General features: G+C 39.8%; 1 protein-coding gene across 4 annotated transcripts; it reads right to left on the bottom strand.

Moving 5' to 3' along the window:
• Window positions 1-5544: 5544 nt before the first annotated feature.
• On the bottom strand, window positions 5545-20254 carry LOC131275354 (zinc finger and SCAN domain-containing protein 31-like). Of its 4 annotated transcripts, none has more exons than XR_011647073.1 (5): window positions 20178-20254; window positions 17944-18404; window positions 17665-17812; window positions 7279-10234; window positions 5545-5802 (listed from the first exon to the last, which is right to left on the bottom strand). XR_011647073.1 is itself a non-coding variant. In XM_058285375.2 (4 exons), exons 2-4 carry the CDS (start codon window positions 18340-18342, stop codon window positions 9294-9296), a joined length of 1488 nt encoding a protein of 495 aa, XP_058141358.1. In that variant the 5' UTR covers window positions 18343-18404; window positions 20178-20254; the 3' UTR covers window positions 5545-9293. The 4 variants fall into 4 exon arrangements, 2 of the variants coding, with proteins under 2 accessions (XP_058141358.1, XP_058141357.1); XR_011647074.1 differs by having other exon boundaries at window positions 5545-7460; window positions 9201-10234; XM_058285375.2 differs by having other exon boundaries at window positions 5545-10234.
• Between the last annotated feature and the right edge of the window lie 269 nt (window positions 20255-20523).

Here is a 20523-nt window from a genome sequence, read left to right as displayed (position 1 = left end):
ATCCGGCCGCTCTAGGACGCGACGCCTCGCCTCGGTGGCGGCGGCCAGGCCCGCCCACTCCACCCCGGCGCCTGGACTAATTTGGCCCTTGGGCGCCAAGTTGCTCTTTGCTGCTGCTCAATCTTTTTTCGCCTTCTCAAAACCTTTTTTTTTTTGTTTGTTTTTTGTTTTTGTTTTGTTTTGCTTAATTATTGAATTGCTTGAATAAGCAATGCGTGCACATGGTTAGAAATTTAAAAAGAGAGTGTCCCCCAGCATCTAGTTTTGGCAACCATTGTTTTTTGTATCCTTCCATAATTCCCTTTGCTTTTTATCCCCAACACAAATGGTAGCCTACTATACACTTTGTTCTGCTCCTCAATTTTTTTCCTCCTATCAGCAGGTCTTGGGAATTGTATATAAAGGATTTCCTCTATCTTGCCGGCTCTATAAACACCTGCATAGTATTTCATTATGTAGATGTACTGCGATGGTTTGAAACTGTACTACCCCAGAAAAACATGTTCTAAAGTCATTTCCATTCCTGTGGGTGTGGACTCCTTTTAAGTAGGACCCTTTGATGAGGTTGCTTCAGTTAAGGTAGTGCCCAGGCAATCAGAATGGCTCTTAACGCTATTACTGGAGTCCTTTATAAGGGGAATGAGAGGAAGCCATGGGAGGCAAGAAGCTGAACCTGGAAGAGGAGGGAGAGACCAGGAGACGCTGTCCTGTGCCTTGCCACAGTCTTCCAGGTCAAAGCATCGCCTTGATGCCTTGATTTGGACTTTCTTTTAGCCTCAGAATCATTAGCAAATAAATTCCCATTGTTTAGGCCAAACCCTTTCATGGTACTTTCTTGATATTCTTTGCCCAGGAAATTAAAACAGGTACCATAATTTATTAACTACCCACTGATGGTCATATAAGTTGTTTCCAATTTTTTGCTTTTTTAAACACTGCAATAAACTACTGTTTATTTCTCATTTGTAAGGAAGTACCCATTGTATATATTCCTAGAAATGGAATTATTAGAGCTAAAGTAGGGGCGTTATACTTTTTTTAGTGTCAAATCACCATTTGTAGATCCTCCTGGCAGTGTTCTTGTTTCCCTGTACTTGTCAACACAATGTTGCAAAACTTTTTGAGGTTTGCCTATTTGATGGGTGAAAAAGGCTCTCAGCATTTTTCACATCTTTGCTTCCACAAATATTGATTATGCACCTACTATCCCAGGCACTAGTCTGGAAACTGGAACTATAGTTTTAAAGAAAACAATGCCTTTGCCTTAATGGCATTCATAATCTAGTGAGTGTGGTTTTAGCAGAGAATACTCAAAACAAGAAAAATATTATATTATTAGACAGTGAAGGTAGTTGTTAGAAAATAAAGGGGAGAAGAGATTTGGGAGTGAGAATAAAGTAATGCAGTTTTATACAGGGAGGGCTTCACTAGTAAATTGACATTTGAGCAAAGCTTGAGGGACATGAGGGAGTGGAGCATGGAGGGTAAAGGTGTTTTGGGGAGAGGAACAGCAAACTCAAAGGCCTGAGGTGGAGTGTATTCTAGGAACAGGAAGGAGGCTTGTGTGTCTGGAGCGGAGTGAGCAAAGGCTAGAGTAGAAAGTGAGGTCAGACAGGTGAAAAGGGTTCTGGGTGAGGGGAGGAGACAGATAATGAGAACTTGGATGAGTGCAAGTTGTTTTTTACTTCACCATTAGGGTTTTTTTTTTTTTTAAGATTTATTTATTTTAAAATTTATTTCTCCCCCCTTCTCCCCCCGCCCCCCCCACACACACACTCTCAGTGTCCATTCGCTGTGTATTGGGAGTAACATCATCAGACTTTGGAATTGAGAAAATTATTCGGGCTGGTGTGTTGAAACTATTCTTGTAAAGGAAGGGTATTGGGTAAGGACAGAAGCAAGGAGCTTCTGCAATAACCAGTTGTAGTCGCTCAGACCAGAGTAGTAGTGGAGATGTAAGATTAATGAAATGAAAACATAGTACCTATGATTTGTTATTGGGCTGTTTACATTGGTTAGAAAATAAAAACAGAAATTCCCACGTTATGTATGCATTCATCCTTTTTCATAGGAATTAATATGTCTGTGAAGCCATTAAATTGCTTGTTAAATTACTTTAATCCAAGAGTGCATAATACCTTATGGTCTCCTGTTGATAGTTCTACATTATGTTTTAAAGAGGGTTCCATTCTATGGTCAAATATATTTTGGAAACACTAAGTTAGAACAAATAATATTAATTGGAATTTCTTAATGTCCTATAATAGCTTGACACCCCCTTCTTCACTTGACAGGGCAGGCATATTTTCATATTCTTATCTGTCAGTATTGCAGATATGTGGACAAACCTCACACTTTAAATTTCTCCTTGTTATATTCCATCCAGTCCTTGCTCATTGGCCCCCCTTTCTGATAAAAGGAATAGCATGTGCCCGTTGCAGAAAATGCTTAATATGCAGTGTTCCACCTGTGATGTGACTGTGTAGCTTGTCATTTCCCTTTGTCTAAATTTGTTATTTCAGCCTTCCTGTTGATTTGTGAATTATCTAATTCCCTCCAATAAATTTGAGGTTTAGGTTAACTAGGGTTGGTTTCCATGGGTTTGCAGGTAAACACCGACAGGTGCTCTTCCTGATTCTGAACTACATTTGCTATGCCCCTTTCACAGGGAAATATCAGGTAAGTTTGCCTCAGATTTTCTTATATAGTAGTGTTACCAGATTTTATCTAGGTTCTTGGCTATACTGCAGAAATGAATTTCAAGAGCAGGCCAGGTGAGTTAGGTCAGTGATTTATTCAGGTAGTGGGGGAAGAGAAATGGGAGAAAATAACAGAGCAGGGGTTCCTGGTAGAGAGGAAGGGGATGAAAAGAGATAAAGAAGGCTGATTTACAAGCTACAGCTTCCTCTTATAGATTATAAATGCCCAGGTTTACTTGTGTGGCCACATAGCAGATGAAAAATGGTGAAAGCAGCACACAGAGGGCAGGAATGGGTTCAGAGGCGAGAGAGCAGGGCGAGAGAGCGCAGCGAGAGAGCGCGTTCAGACCTTGTGGTCTGCTTTATAAACTTTTATTCCACCCCTTTGCTAATGGCAGGGGAGGGGTTCCAGCTGTTTGCTATTTTGATTGATTACCCCACCCATCAATCCCCTAGTGAGGACCCAAATGATAAGGTCCCGAGGGAACATCCCTAGGGAACATCCGGGGCTTTTTCTTGCTCCCAGAAGTCTTTGTTCTGGATAGCGGAATCTTGGGGGTGGGAGTCTTCCAGCAGCCATCTTGGGGGTTACTGATGTGGACACTCTGTCAGGTTCCAGATCGGTCTATTAATTCCCTATCTTACTAGCCTGCTTCAGTAGTGCTGATAAGGGTAAGAGAATTGGATCAGTTGTTTCAGGGGCACACCTTCTGCTTTCTTGGTGTGGTGGAGGCTATGAGTAAGTAATTAATAAGTTCTTGCAGTTAATCTTTCTGAACCCCCATTATAATTATATCACTTTTCTCAGCGAAGTGGATTCTAGTTATCTTTTTTTCTTTTCAAAGATTTATTTCTCCCCAATATATATCTAGTATAAGCTAAATACTTAGTATATACTTAAGGTGAAATTTCAAATCATTCGATAAATGAATAGTGTTGGGACCACACTGAAGGTGTTGGCTGGGAATTTGGGGGTGTGGAGAGGAGAAGCCAAATAATTTCTTGTTATACTAATTCTAGATCAAAGAGTTAAATTCATTAATTCAAAACAAATGTATTGAGTGCCTAACTTAGCCAGGCACTTCACTAAATGCTGAGGATACTGCAAGGAACAAAAGAGGCACATGTGCTTAAATAGAAAACTTGAAATCAGTATAACCTTGGAATAGGGAGAAACTTTCTAAGCATGACTTAAAACCCTAAAGACATAAAGTCTAAAGCCATAAAGGAAAAGAAACTGTTCACATAAAACTTAAAAATTTTTGAATGAAAAAAGAACTAAAAGTAAAAATATAAGCTCAAAGTAAAATTTGCCAAATATGTAAAAGAAAGAGGGCTGCTTTTCCTGATATTCAAAGACCTCTTACGACAAATAATAAAAAACTGAATAAGCCCATGGAAAAACTGGCCAAGGATTTAAGCAGGTATTTATGAAATACAAACATTAAAGTATAATAATGAATATGCAAAGGTCTTCAAGTTCACTAATAAATAATTAAAATTGAGAGTTTTTTAACCTTCCAGTTTGCTAAAGACAAAAAGATTGATAATACCTGATATCACAAAGTTTGTTGAGAAATAGTGCTATTAGTTGTACATTTTTAGAAGGGAGTTAGCAAGACCTAATAAAATTAACAAATCCATAATACTTGAACTAGCAACTTTGCTCCTTGGAATTATCCATATAAAAATGCTTACATAAATGTTTAAACATATGTAGTGGATTTAAATTGGGAAACCCAAATGTCCATTATTTGGGAATTTCATTATGTCCATTACTAAAATGCCACTCATTTTTAAAGAACTAAATGATGCCAAAAGTATACTAAATGAAAAAAAAAAAAGTAAGTTACAAAACAGTATGATATAATCCAGTTTTGTAAAAGAAAAAATAAATGTGCACAGTAAATTTACAGAAAACTTGCATTTTGTACCTTAAATATTTCTGAAAAGCTTAAAATTTTTACAAGAGTTTATACTGGTTTAAACAAGAAAATAGACAAATGTTTTAAAAACTCTATTCATTCTTTGAAACCTACAAAAACTTTTTCCTGTTTGGAAATGTCATTCATATTCCTTTGCCTTCCTTGAATTTTTTTGTTAGATATGTCATCCTGTAAAAGGTGTTACTCATTTAAGATGAAATTCAGACCCAACCTGCCTCTGCTTCTGAAGGGCAGATGTAGGTGCTGATCAAGTAAAGTGTAGAAAAATAACTTGCAAGTGGGCTTCAGAAAACTCTCATATCCAGGTAGAAAATTTAAGAAAAAGGGTAGCCACTGCCCTTCTCTCCATAAGAAGTATATGATCAAAACCCTAAGTCCCTCCCCATGACTATGGCACGTGCCCCTCATTGCCAAATAGCAGAATAAATAATCTAGAGGATGCTTAACTATTTCCTTCTTCCCCTTTAGTGCCCAGCACACTGTCAGCATGTTTTTCCCTCCTTATCTAATATTCTGCTTTATCAAATTATTATACTAGGTTTATACAAAACCACCCTACTTCCTGGATGACACTTGTACTACAGGTTCTGACTTCCCGCCCAGAATATCCTTCTTGTGGGACCTGGCTTCAGTTGCTCCTCAGAGAATCGACTCACCAGTCTTGGAGCATCAGATTGCAATAACTTAAGGCTTCTGACTAGTCTTTGGCTTAGGTATGCACTTCCTCTGCGTCAGGTGTTCTTAATTGAATTGAAGTTCAAAAAAACATTATTCTTGTGGGGACATGTTGGTGTGGGTGTGATATATTTTAAATAATACACAGTATAGTGTGGACTTAGTAAGGGTTCTGTATTAGTTAGTCAAAGGGGTGTTGATGGAAAATACCAGAAATTGGTTGGTTTTTATGAAGGGTATTTATTTGGGGTAGGAGCTTACAGATACCAGACAATAAAGCATAAGTTACTTCCCTCGCCAAAGGCTATTTGGAGCAAGATGGATGCCGACGTCTGCGAGGGCTCGGGCTTGGGCTTCCTGGGTTCCTACGTCCCTAGGGCTTGCTTTCCTCTGGGTTCAAGGTTCCTTCCTGGTGTTGGCTTCTCTCCTCTGGGTGCTGACTTCCCAGGTCTTCAGCATCAAACTCTAACATCAGAAATCCCCTGCATCAAAAGCGTCAACTCTATGCTTTGCCATGCCTTTTATCAGTGTGGGGACTCAACGCCCTAATGACGTGGCCCAATCAAAGCCCTAGTCATAACTCAATCATGCCCAGTAACATACCAGATTACAAACATAATCCAATATCTATTTTTGGAATTCATCAAATATATCAAACTGTTACCGGGTCCATGGAACAAAACAGGTTAAGAACCCCTGCTTACTTGGATAAAGGCTCTCTGACAACTTTATCACAGTGTAAGCACATAACCTGGTGTATGACAAGGAGGGCCCATCTCCTCTCCCTCTATTTTTTTCTTTCAGAACAACAAAGCAAAACAAAAAAACCCATGCAAAAAAAGCTAAGTGGTCTAATAACAATAATTGACAGGTACATATTCTCATTTTTTTTCATTACTTTAAAAGAAAGAAAATAAACGAACTAAGCATTTAAAGAAATTAGAAAATGAGCGAGGAAAAATTAGGAAAAGAGACAAAAAGAAAAATATCAAAGCATAAGTAAATTATTTAGAAAATAGAAAATAGTAACAATAAATCCACAAATGGAATCTTTTTTTTAAAAAGATTTATTTACTTTACTTCATTTATTTATTGCCCCCCTACTTGTTTGTGTTAGCTCTCTGTAGTGGTGCTGCTGTCAGCTTTCCCCAGCGGTGCTCCTTCTGGGGCCTCCCATATGGTAGACAGGAGCTCAGTCACCTGGGCCACTATCCGGCCTCCCCCACAGGTGGAATCTTCATGAAGAAACTCATAGAAATGACAAATTTATGGTAAATCCAATTGAGAGAAAAAAATTTAATTATAAATGATAGCATATGCATGCTACTAAAATTAAAAAAACAGCTCAACAAAATTGGTGATTTTCTGTGGAAAAAACTGCTAGTTTCAAAATTCTTCCAAGGAGAAAAATCTAAATAAACCAATCCTAAAGGATATAATTGAAAAAGTTATCAAAGAATCATCTCCAGAAAGGCCCAGATAATTCTGTAGCTTTTTAACTTTTACAAAGTATTTATTACATATGTACAATGAATTCTTTCAAACTTTTCCCTTTGGAATATATAGAGAAGTAGAAAGTAAAGGAGAGAATCATTCCATTTTTATCACCTAAATACAGTCACTGACATTTTGTTGTCATTTCCTTCCAAATGTCAATATTTTTACCCTGTTTACATAGCTGTTTTCTAAAAACACTTTAATAAGTTACTTAAAAATTTAATGTAATAAACATTTTAATTTTATTATAAACATCTCATAAGTATAATTTATACCTATAATTTATATATCATTTGAGAGAATAAATAGCAACTTTACAGAAGAGTTGGGAGGTTTGCATGATAAATAAGGTGCTTAGTACAGTGTCTAGTACATTGTGGGTCAAATGGTAGCTACTGTTGTTGTGGTGTGCAAAGGGTTTTGGCTTTTACATATATTTTATTTATATTGGGTATTATTACCTTGCAACATAGTATTTCCTCTTAAGGAGAAAAAGGTAAGTTTCTTCCCACAAAGGAGCTTCCCAGATGCCTCTGGAAGAGAAGCCAAGAGTCTATTTTTTGCTGCTTGGAAGAACCCTCCTGCTTGGTTGGTTTTGCTGAGAAGGTAGAGCCCAGGGTGAGCAGAGTTCACAAATCAGAGCCTGGAATAGCAGAGAAGAGAGTTGTCCTTTGTCTCAGCACTCAGAGACCCACACAGCAGTAGGATTCTGAGTGGCACCCAAGGAACACTGAACTCAGATTCTGGTTAAGATCATTCCTTTTAGGCATTTAGGCTCCAGGACACATAAATAAAGGAGTTGATTATGCCTTAAATTACTCGGAAGTCATTGAGAAGTCACTGATAAAAAGAACCAGTTCTCCAGCCTCCATGGACCCTCAGCCTTTCCCCTTACTTTCAAGGTCCTTTCTCTTTTCACCTAATAACATTGCTCTTCCCAGTTTTTCTTACTCCTCCAACCTTTTCCATTGTACTTTTTTTACCACCTTTTCACATTTTCTCAAAACTTTTCCCTTTCCTTCCCTCATAAAGTTAATCCCCACCCTCCCCCTTATTCTTAGCTGCTTTTTCTTTCCACCTCTCCCCACTCTCCCATTCTGGCCTCCTCCTATTGCTTTCTCACAACCACTCCTACCATTAAATGCTTTAAATCTCAGTGGTTCTCTTACCAATCTAGTCCCTGCATTTAGCCCCAGGTTTCCTCACTTTATTATATTTAATGTTGACTCCCTTCATGTATGCTTTTAAGTTTTTCATTTCAACTGGAGGACTAGTCTTTAAGGATTCTGTTAGAAGATATTACAGTTCTTTTCAAGGGATTACTAAAAATTCTATCCAATGAAAATGTTAAAATGACTTTCTTCTACCTTTAGGTGCTCAAAGAATAAAAATTTATTTCTAAATCTAAATCTTTACATCTGTTATCAGCGGTAAAACGCTTTCTTTAAAAGAAGGATTAACTGGAAGTTCAATAGATAAAACTAATTAAAGTGAAGTTGCCTTGGTGTTGAGGAACCTGGAATCCTGAAGCCTCTTTAAGAAATCCCTAGGGCTTGGGTAGGGTTCATGCAGGTAAAGTGAATGAATAAAGGGGTGTTGGGGGGGGGGGAGTGTGCAGAAAGATCATTGGAAGCTGTGTCGCGGTGGTGACCTTGGCAAATTGGAGAGTAGGGACAATCAGTTAAACTGTTGCCATGTGAGAATGTGGTCACCAGTGTAGCAGTATTGTCCATTTTTGTAAGAGAATTTGGAAAGTCAGATTTTATGTGAAATCTCCTGATTCTTAAATAGTTGCAATTACTTTAAATATATAAAAACTAGTGGACAAAAAAAATTGTACTATATGGATTAGATATACAGTCCATTTGGCCTGTTAGCTACCTTTCACTTAAGAGTTGAAGTCACTGGGAATTAGCATGATAAATCTTGATCTACCCCCACTGAACTATACTAACACCACAAATCACAATTAATTCCAGTATTACAAAATGGCTTTTGTTTTTCACAATGATTTTAGTGTAGATAATTGACAGAGTAATATATTAAGTTAACCAAAATTAAGTTTTTTTCATGTACGTCAGGTGTTAACTCTAAATTCACACTCTAAACAAAATTAGTACTTCAACTTCAAAAAAGAGAAAAAGGAAAAGGAAAAGGAAAAACAGCAGTAATCTCTACAACCTCCAGTCATATAACTAATAGGACGTTTAGACTTCCTGAGCCACTTGTTTTAGAGTAGTGAGCTTGAGAGTATAGCATGACCCCCTCCCTAGTCCCACTTCATCAGTGGCAGAGCATCAGAAAGTCATTTGGCAAGCTTTCAGGTACTTGCCTGTCGTAGCTTCTATATGTATTTATAAATAGTGATTGCATTTTTCCTTACATCATTGTATTGGTATCATCCTTTTCTAGTTAATGCTTTTCTGATGTTTCACAGGAATGAGCACAGATGAAAAATTCTGTATTACATTTGATATCACCGGGGCTTCTCTCCAGTGTGGATCCGCTGGTGTACAATGAGGTGTGAGCTCCGCCGGAAAGCTTTTCCACACACCTCACATTCATAGGGCTTCTCTCCAGTGTGGATTCTTCGGTGTCCCAGAAGATGTGAGCTGTAACTGAAAGCTTTCCCACACACATCACACTCATATGGCCTCTCTCCACTGTGGATTCGCTGGTGTCCAATAAGAGCTGAACTATGACTGAAGGCTTTTCCACACTCATCACATTCATATGGCTTCTCCCCACTGTGGATTCTCTGATGATGGAAAAGGCCTGAGCTTTGGCTGAAGCTTTTCCCACACTCACTACACTGGTATGGCTTCTCTCCGGTATGAACCCTCTGATGTTGTATCAGATGTGAGCTCAAGCAAAAGGCTTTCCCGCAGTCATTACATTGGTATGGTTTCTCTCCTGTGTGGGTCCTCTGGTGTCGAATAAGGCCTGAGCTGTAATGAAAAGCTTTCCCACACTCATTACATTGGAAAGGTTTCTCTCCAGTGTGGGTCCTTTGATGCTGAACAAGGTGTGAACTGTAATAAAAGGCTTTTCCACACTCATCACACTGATATGGCTTTAATCGGCTGTGTGTTCTCTGATGGTCAATAAGTTGAGAGTTTTGAATGAAAGTTTTGCCACAGTCATTACACAAATAGGGTCTCTCTCCTGTGTGGACTCTTTTATGTCTAATGAGGCTTGAGTTTTGAGTGAATCTTTTCCCACATTCATCACACTTATATGGTCTCTCGTTTGAAGTGTTTTTCTGATGTCTTTCTGAACATCCTTCATGTTCCTGGGTTTCAGTACATTCTGAACCCTCTCCATTGACTTGGCCAGGCAACTTTTCTTGGGATTCCATACCTGCAGTAAGTTCTTGCTTTTGAGTCAATTCTCCTTTATCAATTCTGATCACATCATCTGAAATAAAAAAAGCAAAGCATTCAAATGTCACTTGGATTACAGGAGGTAAAATTAAACACATATACTAGAAATATACAGGTTAAAGATACCAACAAAATGGTTTTGCAACATTTGAGGAGGAAATTGGAAGGTGAAAAAGAAAAGAGGACTAGCTGGGGCTGGATTGGGATGGTGTGATTCAAGAAAAGATTAGAGAAAAATCAGAAAGGAAGGATAAGAGAAATCCAATTAACAAGAATAGTAAACAGTAAGGAAACACTCTAAGACAAAATTAATTCACCATGGAAGGCCAAAAGTTGAGAGAAAGGATGAACGATCAGGAACTGTGGGAGCAGCAAAAAGAGAAGGGAAGCCAGTGGTGGCAGATACCAAACAGAAGCCAGGAGGCAGCTTTGTGCAGGTTGCCCTGATATCTCAATATTGAAAAGTGGGGAGTAAGAGCACAGGGAAGTGTTCCATTTACATATGCGCAGGGCAAAGAGATTGAAGTCTAGAGACCCAGGACAAAAGACGATGTTATCATGTAGGGGTAGTATAGAAACTGCTTTGGCCCAAAAAAGAACTCACTATTCTTGCAGAGGAGAACAATGGGAATCTGTCAAGCCTGAGGCTGCACTCCATGGGTTATTCAAGTCTTCTTAGGCAAAAGAGTAACACAGAGGAAGTCTCTTTAACAAAAGACACTAGATTCCCATCTGTCCTTAGCCAGGTGTATTAGCCAAAGGAGTGCTGATGCAAAATACCAGAAATTGGTTTTTAAAAAGGGTATTTACTTGGGGTAGGAGCTTACAGATACCAGGCCATTAATCATATGTTACTTCCCTCACCAAAGTTTATTTTCACATGTTGGAGCAAAATGGCTGCTGACATCTGCGAGGGTTCAGGCTTCCTGGGTTCCTCTGGGCTCAGCGCCTGTTTCCTCCACAAGGACAGCTGTAGACTATGAGGCTTTCTAGGCTTTGCCTTTCTCCACAAGGTCAGCTGTAGACTATCAGGTGAAGGCTCTGTCTTTCTCCCTGGGGCTCCACCTTCAGCATCAAACTCCCACATCAAAACTCCAACATTAAAATCCCTCAACTCTGTCCTTTGCCATGTCTTTTATCTGTGAGTCCCCACCCACAAAGGGGTGGGGACTGAATGCCCTAAAGATGTAGCCCAATCAAAGCCCTAATCATAACTTAATCATGCCCAGGTTTGGACCAGTTTACAAACATAATCCAATATCTATTTTTGGAATTCATAAGTACATCAAATGGCTACACCAGGGAAACCACTTTCCCATAATTCTTCTGCCTGTCTTTCCTATAGAAGTTCCTCTGAGCAGTGTTTCCTAACAGCCCCACTCCTCCAGGACAGGAGATATGGCCATATCCTCAATGTTCAATAGTTTGTAAAACAACAACAACAACAAGATCACATGAGGTTTTCCACTCAAGGCATATTCTACCTGAATTAATACCAGTTTAGGACTCAGAGTGAAGTGCAGAATTTGTAACATGTAGAAAGAATACATGGAAAAGGCATATGCTTTGAGTGGCTAAGAGGCATTAAGTGGGAAAAAAAGGAAAAACTATGAAGACAGAGAACTAGGAAGCAGTACAAGTCAGGCTAAACCCTGGGAAGACGTATTAGGATTGAATGTACCAGAATGGGTTGGCTAAAGAGATTCTGGGATGAGGGGAAAAAAGGAGCCATAGTCAGACAGCACATTTGAGATCTTGGAGAATGTGAATGAGAGACAAAGCTCACTGGCAGCCTGTCTCAGAAAAGCAACTCTGCACCTTTGAGTATTGGGCGAGTGCCCTTTCTATGTAAGGGCAGGAACCCAGGGATGAGGCAGATCTGAAAAAATGTTGCCAAGAATGAGATGAGCCTTTCCTTGGGGCCTCCTTTTAGGATGAGGCCTGCAATAATTTCCTTGACACATCAGTGTGCGAAACCTGGGAGATTAAAAAAAAAAACCTGTTAGTGGTTACATAAGGTTATCTTAAAGTCTTTGGGTATTTAAATTTTTTATGTTATAGGTACCTTAGATACATCTGTGCAGGATTTAAAGGCAACTTATGCAATGCAAGGACATGTTTTTTTTAAAGTCACTAGCAAATAATAAGTTACTACCGATAAGGGATGCAAAACAGTATTATAAATATAATAGAACTCCATGCAAGGAAGAGCTGGCACCGTCTCACTGCCTCATGCCAGAAGCTGGGATGGAGTATGCAGGCACACATAGAGAAAAATACAGACCCGTGACCAAGAACTGTGCCCAACCCCCCAGAAGTCACTGACTCCTTCATTGCCATCTGTGATATCACAGTGGGACAGGAGCCCTAAAACACCACTGTGTAAAAGCTGGTCTGGGGAACCAGGTGAAGGAAACAACAGAACTGCTAAACAAGGAAGGAAAGAATGTAAAGTAGATTAAAAAAGAACTCAAGTCTAAAAATGAAAAATTCAAAACATGAATGCTAAGAAAGATGGTTCACAAAATGACCAAGTGGCACATGAATTAAATCCAGAAGAAATCAGTTCAATAAAATAGGCTGTTAATATTAGTAGCTTAAAGACACTTAAAAGATATAAATGATGACACACCATCTGGCAAATAAACATGGAATTATTAAATAAAATAAGTAGAAAGGAAAGAAAGATAGGTGGTATAAAAAGTGAATAGAAAATTTAAATATAATTTATTTAAATAAAATTTTCAATAAAATGGATAAACTCGAGACAGTTAAAGGAAGAATAAACTGGAAGAGAGTACTGAGGTATCCAACTAGATGTACCATAGAGAGACAAGGACATAAAATAAATGAAAGAGCAATTAAGTTAAATGAAAGGTAGATTGGTAACTGCATTCTAACAGGTATCTAATTGAAGTTCTAGAAGAAAATTATTTAAATAAAAAAAGCACTATTGAACTAAAAGTCAAAAATTTCCCAGAATTAAAAACAGGGGTTCTTAGAGCAAAAATCCATTCCTAGATCAAGCATGATGAGCAAAGATAAGAACAACATCAGAACACATTGTGGTGAAACTTCAGAACATAAAGGTTAGGAGGAAACCTAAAAGTTACTACAGAGAAAAGATGGAATCACTGAAGAATAAAAAAGGACATTTAGACTGATAATAGTTGTTTAATCAGCAAATTATAAAGCTAGAAGACAGTGAAATAGCATCCTACAAATACTGAGGGAAAAATTTATAATTTTACACCAGCTAAACCATGACTAAAAAGGAGAACAAAATAAGAGTATTTTCAGGCTTGCAAAGATTAAGAGTATACCATCCAAAGAACCTCACTAAAATAATCATTAAAGGATGAACTTCAACAAGAGTGAACCCAGTGGGAAGATGCTGGTATAAAGAATGGTGTCCTCACAAATTGATAAAATGTCAGAAGTTTAACAACTGACAACTAAAGAAAAATCTGTTCCATATTTTAAAAAGAAAATGGTTCCAATGAGTGACCAGCTATACTCTAGGGACCTGGTGTTAAAGCAGAGCCTATTTCTGTAGTTATGGGAAAAGAACTTCAAAAAGTCCAAGAAAATATTGGAATTGAATTCCTCTGATAATGCCTTCTTCCTGCAAAATAAAGTTTCAGGCGATTGTGCTCTCAATGTTTAGGTAATCCCAAGGAAGATTTCCATAAGTGGTTCAATTAAATGTAGAACAATATTTGACCTTGTTGCTACTGGACCTCTTTATCAGTTAAAGGGGGTTATTCAAGAAACCATGTTCCTTAGTGGAATTTAGGACTGAGATCATTGCTGTATTTATTTTACAAAGGTGGATCATTAGATGATCCACACTATACCCATTCTCTACAATAGTTGTGCTGCCAAGTATACAATTATGTATTGTTTGTCCTAAAAATAATTTTGATTTTACATGCCGTTTGTAGATTGCACCTGACACACCTATCTTTAATTACTCCATCTTTAATTACCTATAGAATAAAATCTAAACTCATTTGCTGAGCAGAAAAGGGCCTTTGTGATCCACTGGGCGTCCTGATGTAGGATACACATTAGAATAACTTGTAGGGAGCCAAGAGTGCCTACAACTGCAAGCAGGAGAATTGCATCCATCATCCATGTGGCATCTAAGCCCACCCCCCCCCCTTGATACAAAGGGGGAGTGGACATAACCATCCCAGGTCCACAGAATGGAGGAATAGAGTATGGGTTAGAGTGGACTTACTGATATTCTACTATGGAACTACTGTGATTAGTTATAGAAGAAATTGTAGCACTGATGTGGAGAAAGTGGCCATGGTAGCTGCTGAGGGTAGGGAGAGGGAAGAAGAGATATGATGTGGGGACATTTTCAGAACTTGGAGTTGTCCTGGGTGGTACTACAGGGACAGATGCTGGACATTATATGTCCTGCCATGGCCCACTGGGTGGACTGGGGGAGAGTGTAAACTACAATGTAAACTACTATCCATGTGGTGCAGCAGTGCTCCAAAATGTATTCACCAAATGCAATGAATGTGCCATTGATGATGAAAGAGGTTGTTGATATGGGAGGAGTGGGGTGAGGGGGGTGGGGGATATATGGGGACCTCATATTTTTTTAATGTAATATTTAAAAAAAAAAAAAAGGAGAAAAAAAAAGAATAACTTGTAGAGCTTTAGAAAAGAATGATGGAGAACAAAGTTGGGGAACTCACACTTCCCAATTTAAAAACTTACTACAAAGCTACTATGGCATTTTGAAATTATTTTATGGATCCCAAAAAGAGAATATTATGTTTTAAACTAATCCATTCCTGTGGGTGAGATCCATTTGCCTGGATTATGTCAATGGGGTGTGATTCCTATTGAGTCTCCACCCCCTTGCTGGGTCAGCTATAAAGGGAAACACAGAAAGACAGACAGAGGAAAAGGGGAACCACGATATTAAACTATGCAATGTGAGAGAGCGGATTGCTTAAGCCAGGGGTTTTTAACCTTTTTTTCTCATGGACCACTTGCCAGTCAGGTGAAAACCATGGATCCCTTACTCAGTCCACACTATACTCTGCATTATTTAATAAATATATCACACCCGCACTAACATGTCCCCATGAGAATGTTTTTTTGAACTTCAGTTCAAGCTCACAGACCCCTGTTAAGCACAAAGCCCCCAAAAGGCTGGGCCCATGGAGCAGCTCGAGAGGAGACCAGCCCTGTATATGCCTGATAGCTACAGCTGACCTTGGGAAGAAAACAAAACAGCTGAGACTGATGTAGGAGGTCCAGAAAGAGTTAACCCCTGTGCCTGAATGCTCACAGCTGAGCTCCAAGATTCTGGAGGGGAAGGCAGAGACTCCGCAGAGACTGATCGCTATTTTCTTTATAATGTGGCAACATGCCAGGTTCAGCAGCTGATTTTGGTGAAAAAGCATCTCTGATGGTGCCTCAGTTGGGACTTTTCATGGCTTTGGAAATGTAACCTTTACAATAATCAAAATAGTGTGTACTGGCATAAGGACAGACATATAGACAAATGGAACAGAATTGAGAGTTCAGAAATAAACCTTCTCATCTATGGTCAATTGATTTTTCTCAAGGGTGCCTAATCTACTTAATTGGGATAGAATAGTATCTTCAACAAATGGTAGTGGGAAAACTGGATATTCATATGAATAAGAATAAAAGTGGGCCTCTACCTCATACTATATCCAAAATTTAACTAAAAGACCTAAATAGAAGAACTAAAACTTTAAAACTAAAAGATAACATAGGGGGATATCTCCAGGACTTTGTATTAGGCAATGGATTCTTAGACTTTACAACTAAAGCATGAGCAATAAAAGAAAAATTAGATAAACTGGACTTCATCAAAACTAAAAACTTTTGTGCATCAAAGGACATTATCAAGGGGAGCAGATGTAGCTCAAGTGGTTGAATGCCTGCTTCCTGTGTATGAAATCCTGGATTTATCTCTGGTACATCCTAAGGGAAAAAAAAAAAGGACATTATCAAGAAAGTAAAAATGAAAACCTACAGAATGGAAGAAAATATTTGTAAACTATATATCTCGTAAGGGTTTAATATCCAGAATGCATAAAGAAATTATACAACTCAACAACAAAAAGAAAAACAATCCAATTAAAAAATGGACCAAGGACTTGAATAGAAATTTCTCCAAAGGTACACAAATGGCCAATAATGACATGAAAAGATGCTCAACATCATTAGCCATTAGGGAAATGAAAATCAAAACCACAATGAGATACCACCTTCAACCACTAGAACAGTTATTATTTTAAAAATGGAAAATAACAAGTGTTGATGAGAATATGGAGAAATTGGAATTCTTGTTAAATGTTGATGGGAATATAAAATGGTATAGCTGCTATGGAAATCAACTTAGTAGGTCCTTAGAAAGTTAAATATAGAATTACCATATGAGCAAATAATTCCACTGCTAGAAGGGATTTGGACAGATATCTGTACACTAATGTTCATATCAGCATTATTCACAATAGTGAAAAGGTGGAAGCAACCCAGTCTGTCAAAAATGAATGGATACATAAAATGTAGTATATCCATACAATGAAATACTATTCAGCCATAAAAAGAAATGAAACGCTGGTACATGGTCCAACATGGAGGAACCTTGAGGACATGATGTTGAGTAAAATAAGCCAGACACAAAAGGAAAAGTATTGTATGATCTCACTTATATGAAATAATTATAATATGCAAATTCACAGAGACAGAAGATTATAGGGTAACAGGAGTGGGTATAGGATTGGGAAAGGAGAGTTAATTTTTAATAGGTTCAGAGTTTCTGTTTGGGGTGATGGAAAAGTTTTGGTAATGGATGGTGGTGATGGTAGCACCAGATTGTGAATATAATTGACACTATTGAATTGTATATTTGAAAGTGGTTAAAATGGGAAATGTTCTATCTTATGTTGTATATATGTTATCACAATAAAAGTTAAAAAGAAAAAGGAAAACAACAAAAAACTGTCCCTGGGCTTTACCCTAGTTCAACTGAAAGGAATTTCTGAGGGTAGGGTCCAGGCATTGGTATATTTTTAAAGTCATCAAGATTCACAATGAGAGTTAAAAATCCTGATGTGAGAAAGTCCCTGCCTACATTTCCAGCTTCATTTTTCGCAATTCTCCACCCTCCTCACATTTTATATTCCATCCATACTAAGGAGTTAAGACTACAGTCAGCTCCCATGTTACTTCTCCCCTCCTATACAATCCAAATGGAATATTTATTTGTGTGTTTAATTTCTCTGTCATGAGACTTATTGTAAGCTACGTGAAATCAAGGATCATGTCTGTTTTGTTCAGAGTATGCCTAGTGCCTAGCACAATGTCTGCCATATAGGAAGAACTCAATATGCATTTGCTGAATGATGAATAATTCTAACGTCTCCAGGGCATCCAGATGTCTCAAGTGTCAACACTCACCACAATTTAGCTGATGTTGAGGGTCCTGGGATTCATCCTTAAGCGGGGTCTCCATGGGTTGCGTCTGGAGATAGCTTGCTTCCTTAGCTGGGCCCAGAAGTACAGATGTCTCAAAGAGTACTCCCTGTACACAGGCCTGGGCTGAAACCTGAGGACAAGCACACTCATTAGGGCATTTGAAGGGACGATTGGGTACATGATCCCCAGAAAGCCCACAAAGGACCACCACAGTCACCTACTCCCACAACTCCCACTAGAGAGCATAAGGCCATTTCCTACCTGCTGTTCTGGTTCATCCAGCTCCTTCTCCAGATCCTCCAGCATGGCCACTGCCTCTTCCCCACTCTCCGGATGATGCTCCTGCACCCAGGCCTGGAGCTCCTCAGGCAGGATGGTCAGGAACTGCTCTAGCACCAGCAAGTCCAACATCTGCTCCTTGGTGTGCATCTCAGGCCTTAACCACTCACAGCAGAGTACCCAGAGCTGGCTCAAAGCCTCACGGGGCCCAGGCGTCTCTTTGTAGCAGAACTGTCGGAAGTGCCGGCGGGATAACTCCTGGTTGTTTGGGCTGCTCACTTGTGAGCCAGATTCCTGGTCCCAGCCAAACCCCAATTTCTGGTTTGCTTTAAAGAATCCCTTTGACTCTTCAACAGCCTGTGGAGACAGCACGTTGGCCATTCCCACACAAGTGTCCTTAGAGGAGGATTGCAGCTACAAGTGTTATACTTTAGGACACACTCCTAAGGTTACAGAAACCACAGTTAAAAAGAGAAACATATACACAGGTTAATGCATTATACGAGGTCACTCACTGAGTCTCTCAGTTTTGGTAGAAAAAGGCTTAACCCAAAATTAAAGATAGTTAAAAAATAAAAGTTTAAGGCAATTCAAGCTTTTTTTGGACCAAGTAGCAGAAGGAATGTTCATCAAGAAACAGCTTTCTTAATCATAAAAGTACTATTGGATGTTTGCTTCCCAAACACCACCGAAACAACTGGTTATAAAGCAAAATTGAGCTTATTCTTATGGGTGACAGAGAACACTATCTTGACAGGGCATTAGTAGCACCTCTGAGAGAGACTAAGGGAAAGAGAATATTTACAGGGTTTGGAGTTTTTAAGGTAGTTCTTTCCAAGCAGGATTTGGAATGGAAGAAGATCATAATAGTTGAGGACTGAGATACAGCAAGGTGAAGGTTTTGAGGAGAGGGTTTCAAAACGTCTGGTTGCTATCCATTGAAAAGTTGAAGTGTTGATAATGACTTAAATGGACTTTTTTTGAGGGGGAGTTCTTGAAAGACAAAAAGTCATTTGCAATTTTTATTTTCTGGGGCAAGAAGTGCCTGAAATAGTAGTCAAGTTGATAATGATAGCTGAGTGGTAAAATCTTGTTGTAGGTTAAGGTGTGTGTGAATGTTTCTCAGTCTTTCGTGTAATAGAGGAAAATAGTGCCTATCCGTTCAGGTAAATGTAGATTGCCAATTAGCATGGTGGGCAGTGGTTAAAGGCATGGGCTGGATTCCAAAAGATTTGGGCTTGAATCTTGCCACATTCTTTTATATCTGTGGTGGCTTAGCTTCTCTAAAACTTCTATCTCCCCACCTGTAAAAACACATTAAAGGTTTGATTTTTAACTTTTATTTTGAAATAATTTCAAACTTACAGAAAATTTTCCAAAAACGTACAAAACAGTCCCTGTACCCTTCACCCAGCTTCTAATGCTGACTCCTTACATGACCATAGCACAACTATAAAACAAGGAAAATAAGACTGGTACAAGGCAATGAACTAAACCACAGGCATGCTATAGCATCGTTTTGCTGATGATCACGGAAAACGTTAGGCTCTATGCCTGGCACGACGTAAGGAAAGGACTGCAGTTATCGCTGGGACCTGGTCATCTAGGTGCTGGCTCGGAAGATCATGCTCCACGTTCTTGGTTTCTGGACACTGAAGTTACGCCCATACCGGGAGGCCCTCTAGTGCCTTTTCTGCGCCTCGCATCTGTTAGCTACTTGGCATCTTCCAGAAACAATTCATTTCTCGGGCTCTAAAGGCTACCTTAGGTAAACTTGAAGAAAGGCTGTTAGAGGAATCATTCAAGATAAAGGATATGTGGCCACTTCTACAGGTTGCTTTGCACTAGTTTAGATCTTCCAAAGAACAGAAGTGAGTTAACGAGCCAGACTACGACATTAACCGAACTGGAACATAATCTGTGAACCAATGAGCCCTAGACTCGGGAAGGTAAGGCTGCCTGGGTCCCTTTAGCCATAAGGAACTGACAAACCCCACGAAAGGTTTCCCGGCGAGGAAGGCGGGTCAGCACAGACCCACCAGTGTCGGCGCCTGGAACCCAGGAGTCCGAGTCTCCGAAAAGGGAGACGGGTTGTGGCCGAGAGGGGCTGCCCCGCGGAGCCCGGGCGCAGGCGCCCCCCCATCGGGCCCCACCCACCCGCGCCCGGCCGACCTGGGGGCCCGGCGGGCGACACGCTGCCCTCCCGCCAGTCTTACCCAGGCCCCAGGGAGGAGGCCTTCGGGCCCTAACTAACGCGCTCGCGCCACGGCCCAGCCGGCGGCGGAAGTGCGTCCTCGTCTCCCGCCCCCGGGTGCCTGCGCTTCCGGCCGCTCGGGCGTCCGCGGTTTAGAGTCCCCCAGGCGCGAGCCCTTCGGTCTGGGTGTGCGGAAAGGGCCGCGGAGCGCTTGGAGTGCCCAACGGGAAGAGGGGCGCTTTACCAGCAGCGAAACAGCTCGCGAATCGGGCAGCACCGGCTAAACGCGGGTGTTCCAAAGCTTTCAGGGAACATTGGGAATTTATTGTCAAAAGAAAAAAGAAGAAAAAAGGAGGTAATGGCGAGTC

The sequence above is a fragment of the Dasypus novemcinctus genome, chromosome 22 (genome assembly GCF_030445035.2).
Source record: "Dasypus novemcinctus isolate mDasNov1 chromosome 22, mDasNov1.1.hap2, whole genome shotgun sequence".
NCBI lineage: Eukaryota > Metazoa > Chordata > Mammalia > Cingulata > Dasypodidae > Dasypus > Dasypus novemcinctus.
The sequence above is the reverse complement of the archived record's forward strand: the minus strand, read 5'-3'. Positions and strand labels throughout refer to the sequence as shown.